The sequence below is a fragment of the Mastigoproctus giganteus genome, chromosome 3 (assembly GCF_048544385.1).
Source record: "Mastigoproctus giganteus isolate SK-2022 chromosome 3, ASM4854438v1, whole genome shotgun sequence".
Lineage (NCBI taxonomy): Eukaryota > Metazoa > Arthropoda > Arachnida > Uropygi > Thelyphonidae > Mastigoproctus > Mastigoproctus giganteus.
The window spans coordinates 256,890,234-256,909,306 of record NC_143577.1 but is presented as its reverse complement, the minus strand read 5'-3'; the positions used below and the strand labels follow the sequence as shown (position 1 = coordinate 256,909,306).

General features: G+C 39.2%; 1 protein-coding gene across 1 annotated transcript in view; it reads right to left on the bottom strand.

The window, feature by feature from the left end:
* LOC150089092 (uncharacterized) overlaps window positions 1-4,488 on the bottom strand; it is a 177,200-nt gene extending 172,712 nt beyond the window's left edge. The window contains exon 1 of the mRNA XM_090371056.1: window positions 4,240-4,488. Coding sequence (XP_090227182.1) covers window positions 4,240-4,288 — 49 coding nt within the window. The 5' untranslated portion in view covers window positions 4,289-4,488. The remainder of the gene's footprint in view (window positions 1-4,239) is intronic.
* Between the last annotated feature and the right edge of the window lie 14,585 nt (window positions 4,489-19,073).

Genomic DNA, 19,073 nt, shown 5'->3' with positions numbered 1-19,073 from the left:
AAAATCCATTTTCATCAACATCACTAATGTCCGAATACTTTTTGAGAGAATGTTTCTCAAACAATACGTCCATCAGTCCACTGGAGGGATTATCTCGCGTGCTATTAACCAACTAATCCGTCAATAAGTCCACAGAGAGATCTTTATTTGCCCGCCGTAAGTGAGAACACATTTCTGTTAGAAAGCACTTAAGGCTCGCACTTCTTCAAATTGGTGTGTGGAGACAATAAGTCAAGGAGTTCTTTCCATTAAACTGGATGGTAATCCGCTTACGCTTCTAAGTTTGGAATAAAATTCCTTCCAGGAATTGAGCCTTGAGTTATCCATCAAAATAAAAATGCACATTCATTGTTTTCGATTTTCCTGTCCGTTACGTAATGAATTTGAAATTTAATTATCTCCGGTTAATGAAGTTATAATAAGAATCCTAGTGGCTTTAATAACAACAAAAGAGTTCACAACAGCTCATTAGAACGAGTAATAAGTCTCTGAAATAGAACGAGTAATAAGTCTCTGATCTTTAATTTGTTGTTAAAATATTTCTCGTAAAGAATTTTTTTATATTTCACCAGAGCAACGCAATTTTTTGCTAAAGCATTTTTTAACTTAAATAAACCTGGGATCGATTTTTAATTCCCGCAACCTTCTGATGTAACTCAAGCGTTGTTTATTGAAGGGTATTTTTAGGGAAGCGCAATTTCCTTTAAAGAAAACTGCGCTTATATTTATTTCTTACAAAGTACTAAATCTACTTTCTGGTTCTCTTGGGTGAGAAAATGGTAATGTGTTAGATGAAAGTCATTACGTTTGAAAAGTAGCCTCATCTCGAAGGGCTGAGGTTGGGCAAATTGCTCTCTGATGAGCAATATTAATTTACGTAGAAGGGATGATGCCGGTGTAAAAACATTACATCTACTCGTAGATTCGGTAGCAGAACTAATAGAGCGGTATCCTTAAAAATAAAATGTATTTCTAAAATTATGCACCCAAATTATCCAAAGGTTTTCGCCCCATCTCCATTATGAATATCTGCAAAATTTTTATTTTCATACAGAAACTGTTTAGTATTATTTCGCCTTGTAATTTTATTGCAGAGATACACATTAAACCTTCCAGATACACCCTCTTTAGGATTGAACCGGTTCTAAACAATAAATCCCAATCAGATATAATTTTCTTCAACGTCCATTCAGAAATGGACAGAACACCAATTTCGGCTCTTATCTTGAATGAATGCTTCAAAGAATCGGACTTTTTAATCGTCATATTGGAAAGACTACTTCAGCTGAGTCAATTAATAATCCAGACGACTCTTCATGTGGAAAGGTGTACTTCAAGGTGTTATAATCCGTCCTCTTCTCCGCCATTTTGCAACTGTTTCAATCGATGTATCTTAATTTGAGCTCAACGCTGATAATTTGACGTTACCTGTCACTTCGGAGGATTCTCGACACACAGAGATGGTTAAATGGACAAATAAAACCTATAATTGACTGACTAGAGACCATAAGGTTCACTAGTAAATCTGTCCGGATATCAGAAATTGAGAAATTTGATCCAAGCCGTCGTGATGGCCTGGGATGAAAACAGCTTACAGACCAAACAGAAAATGGTGCCTTCTGAACCAACCGCCAAGAGCTAATAGATTGTCACTACTTCACGGTGATAAGCCAGTACAGTATATGAAGATGCTTTCTGTCTCTGAGATTTGGTCTCTATCACCCATATGCTACCAGAACAAATTCCCAGGCTTGAATTATTGGAACCCGCGAAGGATGAACCCGAAGGAGAATTCATTTGCCATTCTAGATCTCTCTCTTATAGACAAGGAGGAGTATGACATCTTGGAGGTTCATTATTCTTACCTAGTATATTTCCACCCTCGCAAAACTTCTGATTGAAAAGATAGATTCCGGCGCCTTTGTTGACATCATCACCTCGAGCACAGAAACCACAGATAGAACAATCAAAGTGACACAACCCTTTGTCGTGTAACGATTGTTTCTAAGGCATATCCTACAATATTTCAACAGTCGGTAAAATTGGCAGTTGGCAATAGCAGGTAGCATTCATAGAGAATGGACGTGGGGCAGTTAGCTCTATGGCTTTCTGTATTCGAGACGATTGAAGGAAGATTGGATAAACGATTAATAGACAATTAGTTTTCCGTTATTCGCTTAAATATCTTGTAAATTTAATTCTTAACTTTTCTAAAACTAATGTCACAAAGTTATACTGTTTATGGTAAAAACTGTAATATGTGAAAAAAAAGCAAAAAAAAACCCGTTGTTTTAAATTTCGCAATATTAATTCTGTAATATTTTGTTAGTTTAACTCTTACAGGATCCACTTCGAGTACTTCATCCGAAGATATCGCGACTGAGATGTAAAGGACTGATTCTCGTATGAATCATGAGGTCATCGATTGTTCAGCTTGCGGAATGTATTCAAAAGTCGATCTAGTTGGTCATTGTAGCCCAACTCACGATTCTTGTTTTTGTTCCTGACCTAAGTAGTGTACTGATCTAAATTTGAAATTGGTGCGTGCATTAAATAAAAAATAAATTTCATTTCCTGTTTATCTGGAACGATCGTTGCATTACTCTGGGACGATCACGGGATTTTACAAGATCGAAAGAACACAAGAAACAACACCGTATTCAGCAGTCACGGGTTTGAACCCCGGTCACTTAAAGCCCGTCTACCCAAATGCCTGACCACTCGGCAAGGAGACCGCTTAACAGATGAATTCGAGTCTATGACGAAACGGATGCTTTCCTAAGACAAATAAAACTGGAAACTCGTCAAGGACTCAAGTATCTAGTGACCTGGCAGGTGAGAAATCCCCGATTCCTGTCCCAAAATGAAAAGTCAATCAAAATTTACAGATGACAAAATTTGAAGAGTGGTAATGATCAGCGCGATGTTAACTCTACTCTCCAAATTTTCAGGATAACTTGGATAGGCTAAAGGCTGCTCAGAAAAACTGGCAGCTATGTTTTAATTTAGCAAAATGCAAAACCCAAAAAAACTTGGCGAAGTCGAACTGAAGACAGTAGATGAAGAAGAAGAAAGCCATTTGAAAGTTACGATACGGTCGGACATCCGAGCAGTGTAGACAGGCGGCAAGGGGCAGTCAATGGGGTCCTATCGATGATTTATCGTAGATTTGAAGAGAATTAAAGGCCGCACTTGGAACACTGTGTTCTAGTATGAGACTACGCCTAGGGAAAGATATCGAACTTCTCGAAAGTGTCCCAAAGACAGGCAACTTCGGCTAAAGGATGCTCGTATGAGGAAAATCTTTGAGCTTCACACATAAGAAACCATGCTTCTTAGAAGAAAGTTGATTGAACTGTACAAAACTTTGGGGGGGGGGGGGGCAATGTGAAATGATTCTAGAAGTAGAGGCTATAAATTGAGATTGCCGGTTAGAGATTTAGGAAGTTTTCTTTCAGTCAGCTGTTGCTAAGTTCCTCCAGGGGCAGTTGAGGCTTTCGGAAATTGAAAGCTCTGTTAGACAAACACCTAGATGAGAAGGGCAACACATCGGTTGCTTATTTTGTTTTTATTTTTTATATATTTATTTTTTTATTTTATTAATAATTTTTAGATAATTTTTATTATTTATTTTTGTTATTTATTATTATATTTTTACTCGCTAGTGCAGCAAAAGTCTGTGGCTTCTTTGGACTCTACGATTAATACCAATATTAACAGCCTCGTAATAAATCGAAAAATGAGAGAAGGCGACAGACTTTTGAAGATATCCGCTGCAAGGTAACCTCACAAAAGTTTTCTGAAGGTGTTCGGAGAGAGAGAAAAATTAAATTTACATCTAGTTTAGAATCTAGCGCAAGAAGATCGTGAAAAATGGAGAAATGTAGCAACTGGGTCGTTGGAAAGTTTCATTAAAACACGCGTTAAGAAGCACAGCCGGATAAGACGAGCCAGTTTTTATTTTTATGAAGGAAACAAATGTCCAATGAAACGTATCCCATCATTTCAGCCACACAATCTCGAGACCAAATTGGCTCTCCGCAATCGAAAATAGGTTGGACCACTTCGAGTGGGTCGTAATAAGTAGAAATGAACGCGTCACAGAAAAGGGGTGCACGCAGGATGCGGCCCTCCTTCATCCGCCGTATAACCTGTTGCCGTCGGATGTCTTTAAAAGAAAGAAGATTTCATTACCTCCCCCACTTAATCCAAAGGAAGTTGTCTCGAGGATGAACTCACCTGTCGTAGTCAGGAAGGTCACAAACCACAGGCGGAGGAAAATCCCCATGGCCAGGTGATCCGCTGGAGAACGGGCGAGTGCTGCACGAGGGGCTTCTTCCGTAGCGAACAACGGTCGTCGGTGTTTACGTTCTATCCGGGAGTTGAGCGGCTCTAGGGTAATCAGTGCGAACTGTCCTCCGAAGACACGGGCTGTCGCTGCGAGTGGGGGCTGCGTTCTGCCATCGCACCAGGTGAACTGTACACGGTCTTGCTCGGCCCGGCGAACACAACTGTAAGGAACACAAACTCGGCACCGCACAGCGTGTGCCAACAGGACGCTAGATGGCACTACCGCAAAGAGCAGCGGAATTAAGACGAAAGTCGAGCGACAGGCTGCTAACGGGAGGGCGGCAGCCTCACGTGCAGTAGCTTCTGCTTTCTTTCTTTCTTTCTCTCCAACCGAGTTCCCGGGTGCTCTGTAGTCGCGAAAGGTGCGTCACAATTGAAATAAATAGAAGGAATGATGCGCATGTGCAAGGGCACTGCTTATGATGGCAGGTCGTAGTGAGAGAGTAATTTCAGAGGATGAATGCGGTTCTTTCGGCCGGCAAAGAGTCATCTGTCCAAGTCACTCGATCCTCCCCCCCCCCCCCGACGCTGGCATCAACAATCTTACTTCGTTTGATTGTAGCCAAGACTTGTTTTTTTTATTTTTGTTATTTGTTGGCGCATCGGCTTCTGTGGCCATAATGCACCTCCCAAAGTTTTTTGCATTTTCTACTCTGATCCAAGGCCGAGGCGGGATTCGAACCCGCGACCTTTGGGTTGTCAGGCAGGCACTTTACCCACTCGGCTAGCCCGGTCGGCGCAAGACTCGTTATTACTTATTCATACAGGAATTTGCGCGTACATCTTGCTTTATTGAGCAACAAAGTTCTTTCCCCATTCGGTGTGCAAGATGTGGGGTAACAAAAACTGAAAGTTGATGATTCTTACCTTTCATTTACGGACATTTGATTATTACCGAAGGACCAGCAAATTCAGGATTCACAACTTATGTTATCGGTGGATCAATTATTTGCAACTGGTATGAGTCCAGTATCAAAATCTCACAGTTCATTTTGAGATTTTTGCGCCGGTCGCAGTCTTCTTTCTGTTCTGGGAACAAGTTCGAGGACGATTAGAGGACGTTATTTCAGATTAGAGCTTTAGTTATTTGTTGTCAACAAGAAACTCGATGTTTGCAGGGAACATCTCCCAACCACTTCTGATATTTTAATAATCTACAAAGCCCCAAAGTCTTTTCTTGGCAGCGGAAACGCGATGACAAAAGGAACGCTTAGTCTTCCCATGCCAATTCTAAGTCTTTACGAAACTTCATTATCAATGAGTGTCTCTTCCAGAAGCTGCCGTTTGTTTGTAAAAGAAATTACTGCATTTTTTGTATCTTCGGTGAAAGGCTGAACCTTGTAAGGTTCAGCCTTGTAGGGCGGTTAAGTCGTTGGATAGCAATGACGTGATTAGACGAAGCCACCAACTTCCCCCTCCCTGTTTGGCCGAAAGACAACTCAGTCCAAATCCACGCCTTCCAGATGGATTTCAATAGCACTTCGGTATTATCTAAATCCACAAAACGAATCTGCGGAGGCTGTTTCTTCTCGCGCAAGTAGACCATGCGGCGAAGCTACAGTTAAATGAGGTTTAGAACGTAGTCTCGTTGTAGAACACAAAAAGGGAGATTCTACATACGCAGCTCTCGCGATCCTATTCTACTGGCATCTGAAAATCTGATTACTAAGATGGTGAAGATCATGTTGACTTGTGATAATTCTTCTTTGTTCCTGTCTGTAAAGATAGCCCGCTTTAAAATGAGTGGTCTATTTATTTCTAAAATTCTAAAATGAATACAAGTTTGACATTTGATAAAGTTCGGCATATTCCCAACCGATTAAGAAACACGTCTTAATCGCAGCTAACATTAAAAATACACAATCACGCGAATTTTGCGTACATTTCTTGAAAAAAAAAAACAAATTTTTATCAAAGAGTGGAAAAGTGAAGCTTTAACTTATTTACACGAGTGTAACAATGTATAATTTTACAGTAGTAAAATAATAAGAGGAGTTTACCTCAATATAGTGCGTAGAACCCTTCCGTATGATACCCCTCCAGAAATTAAAACGGAAAAAACGAAAAAATCGGCAACTTACCGGTACATTAGAGTAAAATATAAATAATTAAATAATCAATTTAACACAATTCAAATCAATTTAAAACAATTAAAAATCAAATTAACGCAATTAAAAGAATCTAACGAAAATATTCAAAACGATTTTCCTTCCTGAAGCTGCCAACGCTTTTCGACCGTATGTCGTGATCACAGGAATGAAAATTACCGAATCGGGTTAAACCTGAAACTTAAATAGTGTTTATATGTCTTCACGCATGCGCGTAAAGGTCCACGCATCGGAGATCAAATATGGCCGCCGAACATTAACATAATTCTCGTGTAATTTAATTTCTCCGGTTTCTGCAATTAATAGTCGCGTATAATTACGTTGAACGTTAAGTATTTTGGCTTCGTTAAATTAAAAAGTATGTTTTTCGTTAATGGCATGAAAGGCTAATTCTGACGCTGCTGAACGAGAAGCACGAACTGAGGCTTCGTGTTGATCTACACGAATATTAAGAGAAAATCGGGTCGAACCCTGATAAGACGAGTCGCAATCACCGCAAGAAATGTTGTATACTAGATCATTAATTTGTGTTGCGAACGCTGAAAGAACCGAGCGATTGTTCAATATAGTGTGTAACTTCCGTATTGGTCTAGCTACAATTTTAAATTCGGTATCTTTAAAGAATCTGTTAAGCTGCTTGTGCCACTATTCAACATATGGGACAGAAATAAAGTATTTTTTGATATTACTATTGTTGATTGGTGCAGTATTTTGTATCCTATCCTTAGCCTGTACCCTAATTCGGTTTATTGTGGTGATGGAATAACCCCTGTTTAAGAATCTGCTAGTTAATATTTGTATTTCTGAGTCCAAAGCAGATTCCGTCGTTGAATATTTATAGGCATTAAGAAATTGATTAATATTATTATTATTATCAACGTAGAACATATTGAGTAGTACAGCTCTGATTCATACTATGTTATTAATTTTTAAACTCTTATTGACTATTTCATTCACTTCCTGTCTCTCCAGCAGTAAACAATCGATACACACAACTATGGGATATTTTTTGAATGGCTTGGTACAAAATTACATTAAATCTACACTAAGGTACTCGGCCCAAAGTTACCATATTTCTTTTCTAAAATATTGCCTTCAAAACAACATCGTTCCGAAGTTTGCCAGGGTGAATTTAAATCAAAAAATTTCAGGCATAAAACAACTAACACTGGCGACATCGCGTAATATCGTCAAGCTTGCCTTAAAATCTCGATATTCGAATAAACAAAAATACCTTTCTCAGGTTAGGAAGCTTCGCGATATATTAAAAAATTATCTACATCCGAACGATTGGTCTGTATTGAAGACCTCCATAGATTTGCGACGGGAAGCACAGGCCTCAGAAATAAAAAACAGACACGTTAATAAGTTGCAAACATTATCGGATAGGTCAAGACACGTTCATGCGAATTCTAACACATTGTCGCGGGATTGCGACCAAGTTCATACGAGTTGGGTGACATTCCCCCCACAGACACACAACGTGTTACCACAGAATATGTCAGCTAGTTCACGAACACCCCCTCACCAAGTATCCAACGAACCGACATATCAACAGGTTACAAACCTTTCCTCGTGAACACTATCACAGGACCAGATTTCGCTTTTATCCAAAGGACTAAATTATAATTTACCGCTTCGAAAACTGCCTAAAAAACAATGCGTAATTGATATTGAATTTGGACTTCGCAATGTTCCACAAAAAGATATATTTATTCAACAAGTTAACCAAGTAGTGAATAACATAAAAGAAACGCGACTTCCTAAATTTAATACACATGACAGTTCAGCTTTACGAGAACTTCGGGGAAATAAGGACATTATTATACAGAGGGCAGATAAAGGAGATACAGTGGTAATACTAGATAAACATGATTATATTAATAAGTTAGATTCAGTTGTGTCAGATACCTCCACTTATCGTGAAGTAGACCCGCACCAAATTTACCAATTTGGTCAATCAATACAATAAAACGTTAACCACGTATCGAAAAAACGACTACATTACCATGGTTCAGTTAAAGGAATTGAAGTCCAAGACATACAATATTCCTGCACTTTTCGGTCAGGTAAAATTACACAAGACTGGGTTTCCTATTCGGCCTATTGTTTCCTACAGGAACTCGGCATTTTCATCCTTAGCCACACATGTATATAACATTATAAAACCCTTTAGACAGGTAATACAATTTGGGATTAAGAACTACGATACATTATTTAATAAGCTTAAAGACTGTAGACTCGGCGACAATGACAATTTATTCTCACTAGATGTTAACTCGTTATATACGAATGTAAACGTTGAATACACATTAGATATTATTTGGGATATGTTAAATAAAAACTCGACACCGATTAATTATACGAAGCTACCTATTAAGGAAATTTTTCACTTAATTAAACTGTTAGTTGAGGCTAACTACATCACCTTTCGAGACAAGGTGTACAAACAAATTTTTGGATTACCAATGGGTTTGAGCCTGAGTGGCTTAATGTCAGAGATCTATCTCTGAACGATTGAGCAGATACATTTGACACCTTTTCGAACCCGTATCACATACTATGGGAGGTATTTAGACGATGTTCTAGTTATTACCGATAGCAATACTATCCAAGACATTTTACATTCGTTTAATAATATTCATTCTAGACTCAAATTTACATTGGAAAGGGAGGATACGGATACTAAGTCATTAAACTTTCTAAATTTCACGCTTACCCGGGACTCGAATAGAATACAATTTAGCATCTATCCAATCTCTATTTAAGTATCAGGTTTAATCCGATTCGGTAATTTTCATTCCTGTGATCACGACATACGGTCGAAAAGCGTTGTCAGCTTCAGGAAGGAAAATCGTTTTGAATATTTTCGTTAGATTCTTTTAATTGCGTTAATTTGATTTTTAATTGTTTTAAATTGATTTGAATTTTGTTAAATTGATTATTTAATTTTTTATATTTTACTCTAATGTACCGGTAAGTTGCCGATTTTTTCGTTTTTTCCGTTTTAATTTCTGGAGGGGTATCATACGGAAGGGTTCTACGCACTATATTGAGGTAAACTCCTCTTATTATTTTACTAATATTATTATCAACGTAGAACATATTGAGTAGTACAGCTCTGATTCATACTATCTAATAATTTTACAGTCAAAATCCTATTTGAAGCATAGAAAAGAAACTTTTATTTAAAATAATCCAAGAAGTGGATTGTGCAAAATTTACAATAATCAGGATTAGCAGGATCTGGATTCTAATTATAATCAGCTCGATTAGGATATAAATTTCATATAATTCCAAGGAACCGTTCTATTTATGCTACAAACGTGTGCTTTAAACTTTTGTTATTACAAATGGAGTTATCTAAATTACATCCATCTTGCACCATCTTAATTGCTGCAGTTGACCTTTGAAGAGGGCGGCTGTCCCTTCTTTCGCTGCTGCCAAAACAAATGATTTACTTTTTAATCGATATTTTTACACACAAGTTATTTTTGGGCAGCTCTAGATGAGCGCATGGCTTTGAGTTGAGTCCACACATTTTCATTTACTCTGTAACTTTAAAATTGCCTTTTTAAAATATATTTCTTAAATTATTGCGACGGCTTTTTATTAGTTATATTTACGAGGATTTATTTTAGATGTTGCTATGGCAACGTTGCTGAACCAGGATGGGTCGTTAAGTTTGCCGATGTTACCGCGGTCGTGGATAGCCTAGCAAGTAGCCCCAAACGATCTTCGGTCGCCCAACCTCACTTTCATCAAGCCGATTCGCAATCCAAGACTACACGCTGGTCTTTTGAGAAGAGCTTCCATAATACCATGTAAAAGCAATTTTTAGGCGTGATGAATTTCCCAAGAGACATCTCTGCAATCTGATAAAAGAATGCTCCGAATACAGTTGACTGCTACTCTACAGTTGATGTTAGTCTGCAAATATGTACAAAGTTGCGTATGTGCTGTTCGGAGTTTCCATCTCGCAACTGAACAAGCCAACCATGAAATAGATGTACAACAGCGCACAGTCAAAAATGAATTAGAAACGGTGGTGGGCTCCTTTTTCCCTTCTGGGGTCTCATCCCAATGGGAAAAACTACGTACTGAATAACAAACCTTAATCAGTGAAGGTTTATGTACTTTGGCGAAGCCTGCCAAAATACATATTCCGGACATTATGAACAAATTAACACTCGCAAGCGGAAACCTTACATTCAACGGGGTAAATAAAGGCGCTGTGGTGGAAACACTGTAGAACGAATCAAGTGGATCAGAAAGAGACTGGGCTTGTTACCTTTTATGAAACCCGCATAATACATCAATTCATTACTCTGTCTTCACAGTTTCGTGGACTCCACTTTTCTGTGATCAGTAACTTAAGTCGCTAATGGTGGCTCAGATTTTCCTGAGGGAAGATGACACTTGCGTTTATTGAGTTTTATCTATATAGAGAGAGAAAGAGATCGAAATTTGCAATATATCTACCAACTTGTAAGATTTATTCCAAAGAAATTTAATCAATTTAAGATAAAGATTGATTTTCTGATATTAATTATTAGCGAACAGAACGCAGCTGCAAGAATTTCGGAAAGAGGGTTGGTGGACTACAGAGATTGACTCATTTGAAGTTCTCATGAACACTATTAACTTCTGCGGGGAACGCTCGAATGCGTTCATGACAGCTGCAACATTTTTCGACATCCTTTTCCTCCCACTGCTCCTCCCAGTTCCATGTTCCTCATCTTTATCAAGGGACATTGTTGTTCGAATTAAGGTTCTTTTCCAAATTTCCATTTAAAATCGCCTTTTCTCTCATGAAAACTTAATTGCGTGTTCTCCGTTATTTCTATGAGTTTCAGCCAATCTGAAAAAAGAATAAAAAGTATTCAGATATGATTCTTTTGTAAAAAAAAAAAAAGAAAGAAAAAAGATCGCCAGTTTTAATGAACCAATTAATGAGGTGTAGGCCAGCCTACTCAGCATTGATCCGTCAGGAATATTTTCGATGAGTTCTTTTAGCGCAGCTACTATTTCGTTTAATGCTTATCTCTTTTTCACTCTGACTACAGCTTCTGTCGTGAGTTCTTTGAAGTTTCTCAAGACTCGCTTTTCGCGGCAAAACAAAAGGATTAGAAAACACTTGAAGTCGGAGTTTTTTTCCCCTTTTGCTTTTTTCCCTTCAGAACCAAAACATCCACGACATTTTGACTCTGTGGGGACAATAACTGTGCTCCCACTCGTGTCAGTGAACTCATCTGCAAAGATCTGGAAGAGAGAAATCAACAGACGCTGAGTAGATAATCAGTCTTCGAGCGCTAATTTCATTACGCTCTTTAGACTCTTCACGGGGTGCAGCGTGATTAGCGAAGCGGACCTAATTCACATCAAAGCAGATTCATTATTATTATAAAGTTATCTTCGGCAAAAAGAAAGAAAAAAAAAAAAACAGAACTTACTCAGAGAACAGCTCAAATAGCCTTACTGGCAGAGGTACGAAACAAATGTAAGCGTAGATGGCTGGTGTCAGTGAACGAAGACGTCACTGTTCTTTACCAAAACAGTTTATTTCACCGAGTTTTCAAAACTAATGTGAATCTAAAACAAAATTTCGAGGGAACTAAACGAGGTCACTGCTTCCCTTTCTGCAGAACTCACTAAGATTGCAAATGAAGGAGTTGGAATGTTCGATCTCCCAGAACCGCAGTTTAATAAAAGCACGAACGATTCCTTTATTTCTAAACATTGGCCTTCTCTTTTAGGATTCAGCACGCTTCAGCTGTAAACTTTAATCCATATTATGTTATATCGGGTTAGCTTTTTACATGGAAAACATTCCGGGCAGAATATAATATGCCTTGGAATGGAATTTTAATATTGGAAACGATTATAATACACGAACTCGATGCTAACCTAGAATTACAGGTTGTCCTTCACTTACCATTTTAAAGCTAAAGCATTTACCTCTCACTTCGAAACATAATAACTTATTGAGGGGTCGTTAATACTGAGCTTTAATTTCGTCAACGATGTGTCGTTTCGTCAACGATGTGACGGGATTCGAACCTGGGTCTTTGCCATCCGGCGTGGGAAGGACAGTGATTATATCCACAGTGTTACCGCAAGCACAGCCCACGTGGGTAGCATATTTGGTAGAATCGCCGTCCTCCTCACACTGAGTGCAAAAGACCCAAATTCGAGTCTCGTCAATGACGCGAGGAATTTTTACGGACCTTTTTCACAGCGTGGCAGAATTAGTGGGTCTCAGGCGATGACAGCATTGTTTTTTCCCCGCAAACTCGGGTTTTTCGTCCAGCTGAAGAAAATTGACCACAGAACAAGCGCAATTTGCAAACAGTATACACGGAGCAATTTGACCTTGGTCGCTGATGCTCCTAAAACCTTATTACAACAAGAACGATCCACAAATATGATACTGCGACAGTTATTGTTAAGGAAAGTTGGTTGAACTCATCTTATTATTGCTATGACACGTCAATATATTGTATTTGTAAAGTTCTGTATTCTACGTTTGCAACAAAACCCACGCAAACTTCGCCTGAGACCGACTAACTCGGCCACATTGTGAAAAAAAAGGATATAAAATTTCCTCGCGTCAATTGACGGATTAGAATTCCTAGCCTTTTTTCACCCGGTGTGGAGAGTATTATGTGAAGTTGCCCCTGGAAACACGAATTTTTCTTCCGGCGAGCAGAAAGGGGACCGAAGAAAAGACGCAATAGGGTGCAGCCTGTAAACACGTGGACGACACATATAAATGAAAATGTCGTACGACGATAATTTCAAAGCACTCTTCACTGCGAGGTGCTTACCAGAAATGCTACGTAAGCTTAAAGTGACAAAGCAGCGTACTGTTGCTGCGCAAGTTTCCACAAATGGGAGTAACGGCCAATGACTGATGATCGCTTGATTATCCGCTCTTTCTTCCGATGTGTAATTCAGTTGCGTAAGCGAAGTGGCACCGATTAAACAACTGAACAGATAAAATGAGACTAGAAATCAATGCGAAGAACGAAGCAGCCTCTTTTAATCAAGATCAGCCAAAGTGCATTTATAGCTGGACATTATCGGAAACAATCAGTCATAAAGTATTCAGCTTCTCCAGTGTCATTAGCAGAGTTTCTATCAAGTTGCGCAACGAACAACAACCTCCAATAATTCCTCCTAAACTTGTGTAATACCACGATCTTCATCCAATAAATCTTCACCCCGAAACATCATTCACGATGACTTTTTTTTTTCTTATTTTCGAGTAGCCTCCGCATAATCTCGTTAAGCCCATCGACAAGCTTTTTCCCGATTCTTGTTGGTGCGATGATATCAATAAAAGATATCATCGCACCAACAAGAGGAAGAAATAGAAGCCATCCCCCACTTAGGATGAAGCTATCAAACTTGGGCTCCCTAAAAGGAATGTTTCCATGTAACACCATTGAACACTTCAACACCTTCTCCATTGATCCGGTAAAGTTTGAAGTCAACAAAACCTACAGAAGCCAAATTATAGACCAAACCTTGACTAAATCACCAGGATTGTTGTGAAAATTGAGCAGTTTTTATTAGAAATTGGATGATATGACCAAATAAAATGCAATAATGTAATGAATAAATAAATCTGTTATGTTAGTTACTGATAAAGAAGTCAACCTATGTATTTAACTCTTCAATTATCAAGATCTATGTTAATTCAAAGGGAATACATTTAGTAAATGTATATATTTCTATTTAATAGTTTTTATTATACAATAATTATATTGTAAAGAGCTGAAAATTTGTACAAAAGTGTATATTTTATAATTTCTGTATACCCTTCTAGCCCACTTGCTGTACAGGGGGTGAAACTTGTGTTAATAAACCGATAGTAAATAAAAAAAAAAATTAGTGTTTCACCGAACCTTTCCATTGAATTAGTCCATAAATGGGTAACATAAGCCAGAATATCTCCAGTGGATCGACACTGACGGAATCCATACTGGCGATCGTTGATCAGACGGAAGGTTTCTAGGTAGTTTAAGAGTTGGCGGTTAATTGATTTCTCCATTACTTCAGAAAGAGTAGAAGTAATTGCAATGGGACAATAATTGGATGGGAGGATTTGTCACCCTTTTTAGGAACTGGCTGGATATGAGCAAATTTCCAAGCAGAAGGAAAAACACCTTTGGAATAAGAAAGTGAAAAAAGGCGGCAAAGAATAGGAGTAAGTTCAGGAGCACAGGTTTTGAGAACAAGTGGAGAAATACCATCAGGACCTGGAGCTTTCTTAGCATCAAGATTCGTCAAAATCCTTCTGACATCCTTTTGACGGAAGACCACAGGAGGCATTGAATGGAGAGTGTTGGGGATGGTGGGAGGTGATTTACCAAAATCATTAATACATGAGCTGGAAGAAAAATGGGATGCTAGCAGGTCAGTTTTATCCTTGGCTGAATTGACAACAGAACCATCTGGTTTGGACAGAGGTGGGAGCAGAGATGGGCAAAAGTTGCGGCCAATAGCTTTCGCAAGAGACCAGAATGCTCGGCTACCATTAGGGCAAGAAGCAAGTTTTCTACTCTTAGCCTGTTCAAACTCTACTTAATTCGCCCCACTCATCCCTTTGCTTGTTATGCATTCTCAGACCATCTTGACCGGCGGGCTGGGAACTTTATAGTCGGTGTTAGGCAGTCAGGATGGTATGCCTCCGATTTTCGTCTTCTGACCTATCGCTTCCCATCCGAGCCATGCAGGTTGAAAGTCGCTTCTTCCTCATTGGGTCAACAATGGCTTCTTCCTGGGCCGATAGGCATGCAGATCACATTTCGAAAGCTGTTTTTGGATAGTTCGTGCACTTGTTTCAATGCCAGAGGCCATCTCAAAGTCCAGTTTCAGATCACGAGCACTAGCATGGCGATTACGAAGGCATAGCCGTTTCAAATATCGATCCTGGCAAGGCATTTAATTTCAGCACCCGGGATACTGTTGCCTGGTGCCAGTCGTCTTATTTTATTAGCGATAGCACGCGTAGAAAGCCCTTCCTGGGATAGAGCAACAGCAAAATTTTTTTTCTTGGTGTCAACTGAACATATGGAGCCATGCTTACACCTCCGAAAAACAGGATACTAATGAGCGTGTATACCCTTCCAATGCCGTATTTATAAAAACGGCTGATGCAATACCTTGCAATCACTGCCTGCTGAAATAGAAACGTTATCTGACGCAATACTTTTGCTTTGCGACAAACAAAATGACTTTTTTTTTTTTTCTTTTTTTTTTGTTAGTTGTTGGCGCATCGGCTTCTGTGGCCATAATGCACCTCCCAAAGGTTTTTGTATTTTTACTCTGATCCAAGCCCGAGGCGGGAGGGATTGGAACCTGGGACCTTTGGGTTGCCAGGTAGGAACTTTACCCACCTGGCTAGCCCAGTCGGCACAAAATGACTGTAATCAAACAATATCTTATACGTTTCACTACAAATGTTACTTTTTTTAAGGTAATGCAGTTTTTTGTTCCCCACTGTATATGTCCACTTGTATTACGTCCGAAAATTACGTCTGTTTTCAATGTGAATTTTGCAGATTTTACCTTTCGAATCTGATCACAATGTGATATTATTTTCGAAATCCAGTATGGCTTGCTCACAAGCAGTCATCAGAAAATCAAAACTTCCTACCAAGAAGTCTATGTGTTCCTCTCCTTTCTCAACCCATAAAATCTCCTCTTCAAAACTTCGATCTTCCCAGCCGAGGACTTGGATTCCCTGCCCAACTGATCCAGAGCTTGTAGTCCTGCTTACCGAAGAGCTAAATTCGATAAGAAGAATTATAGCAAGGCAATTAATTCACTTCCACATTCCAATTCCCCAAGCTATCATGGCATCCCAGCCTTTTTATTATTATTATTATCATCTGTTTATTAACATTAGGTTCACCCCCTGGACAGCCAGTGGGCTAGGAGAGTGCAAATATATATATACACTGAGTGATCACTGAATTATGACCACCTACCTAATACTTCGTAGAACCTCCTTCTGTCCTCAGTACAGCAACTATCCGACGTGGCATTGATTCAACAAGATGCTGGAAACTTTCGGGAGGTGTGGCCAACCAAGCTGTATGTAATGCGGTCAGCAATGCAGATATGGAGGTGATTGGCGTATCCAGACGCCTGATAATGCCTTTCCATAGTGTCCCACAAGTGCTCTATGGGTATGCCCTGAATATTCGTACGTTGGCATTCGAGGTGAGCGGACACGCTTAGACAGGGCTCCTCAGTTAAGTGGTTTACTTTTGGATAGTGCTTTTAAATATTTGATTTATTTAGATATTGTTGGATTATTTTGTTATAGGTTTTCCTGTAACTGTTTGATTTTAATAATATTATAGATATAATTTTTTAAAGTTACTTTCATTGATATTTATTTAATTTTATAATGGTAGTTACGAGATCTGCCTTAAACACGTCACAGGGTATCGTGACTCACACGGAAATAGCAGATGGCGATTTACGGGTGAGTCATGATTTAATCCGTTGTGGAACCTGTGGAATGTTTTCCAAGGTCAACCTGGTGACTAATCCTACCTCACCTGGGGATTCTTTTCTTTGTGATCGATGTAAGGAGTGCACCGATCTTAAATTACAATTTGGTGCACTGATGGAACAATTTGAGTCCCTGAAAAAACGAGTGCTTGCCCTCGAAAATAATGCTTCTGGGAGCTCGTCAGGGACTCAAAACTCCAGCAATCTACCAAGTGATGCACACCCGATTCGAGCCTCAAAACAGAAAAACCAATTGCAAACTACCCTGGTTAAAAAGGACATTGTTTTATTAGGAGACTCCATTGTCAGTGAAACGGGGAATATTTTTTGTAATAAAGATAGGTGGAGCAGAACCAGGGTATGTCTGCCGGGAGCAACTATTGATGATGTCACCAACAGACTGTCAGATTTTAAAGGGGGTAAAGAAAATATTATTATTCATGTGGGAACAAATAATATTAAACGTACACGATCTGACGATTTGTTGGAAAAATACAGGACCATGCTGAGGAAATGTCGCGAGCTAGGCCATAATGTCTATGTGTCTGCAATTCTGCCCAGACACGATAGGAGGGATTATATGTTAAGAGCCTTGTGGATTAACTCAAGACTTGAAGGAATCTGCAAGGCTTTAGGGGGTAAATTTCTATCAGCATGGCCCACACTTGTAGGTAGAAGGAATTTGTTTTGTAGAGATGGGATACACTTAAACAAAGGTGGTGCAAAAGTTTTTGCCAGTATTATTGAGGATACCTTAAAGGCTCAGGGAAACTGCTAGTTAGGGGGGATGTGGGTAATACTGACACGCGTTTATCTGATAATATTGGTCAATGTAACTCTTGCACATACCTTAAGAGTTCTTATCTGTTACCCCAACTCGACGTATTATCTAGATGTTCTGGGGGCAAAGACGTTTCACGTGAGCGGGTAGCTAATATCAGGGAAGAGAGCCTAAAAAACTTCAAGGGTTGTGTTAGGGTTGTTAAATATACAAGAACAGTAAATCTTAATTGTTTATACAGTAACGTTAGAAGTGTCGTCAATAAAATGAGCGAATTCGAACTGCTGGTTAAAACAAGTAACGCGGACATAATAGGGCTTACAGAGACGTGGTGCCACCCGGAAATTGGGGATGATGAGTTTCAGTACGGCTTGTATAATGTATTTAGGAAGGATAGAGTAGATAGAAGGGGTGGTGGGGTAATGCTTCTTATCAGAAGCAGCCTGAGTGCGACGATAGCTTTCCCGGATTCAGACATTTCACATGCTAGTATAGAGTCTGTATGGTGTGAGATAGTTGGAAACAAAGGTACAATGCGAGTAGGAGTAATCTATAGACCAGGTGATTGTGAAGACTATGACAAAAGCCTCTACATGCAAATGGAATGGGCAAGTAAGCGTCAATGTCTTATTATGGGTGATTTCAATTTGCCTCTAATTGATTGGAGTAAATGGGAAGGAAACTCGACATGGGGAACAAAATTTTTAAATCAACTAGATGACTGTTATTTGTATCAACATGTCAGGGAAAGTACTAGAGAAAAGAATATCCTAGACCTCATCATCACACATGAATCAGATGACATAACAGGGCTGACAGTAGAGGAACCAGTAGCAGGAAGTGATCACGGAGTTCTACGGTGGATGATGACGAGAGAGGTAGCAGAAGTAAAAGGCAAAGGAATGGGTTTTAATTTCAGAAAAGGAAATTATGATGCCTTAAGGTACTACATGGCCTCTATTAACTGGGTAGATATCGCGCAGAGAATGAATACAATTGAACTGTGGTACGCTTTTAAAACATTAATCACAGATGCCTTGAATGCGTATATACCATTAAAAAAATACTCCACGAGAAGGGTTCCAAGTTGGATGAATAGTGAAGTTGCCACATTACTTGAGCAGAAAAAGGTGGCATGGAAAGGTTACAGAGCAATAAAAAGTACTGAAGCCTATAACAGCTACAAGGTGATCTGTAATAGAGCCACAGAAAAGGTTCGACAGGCGAAGGCAGTTTATGAGAAATCACTAGCAAACAGAGCAAAGAGGGGGGATAAAGAATTCTTCACATATATAAATGCCAAG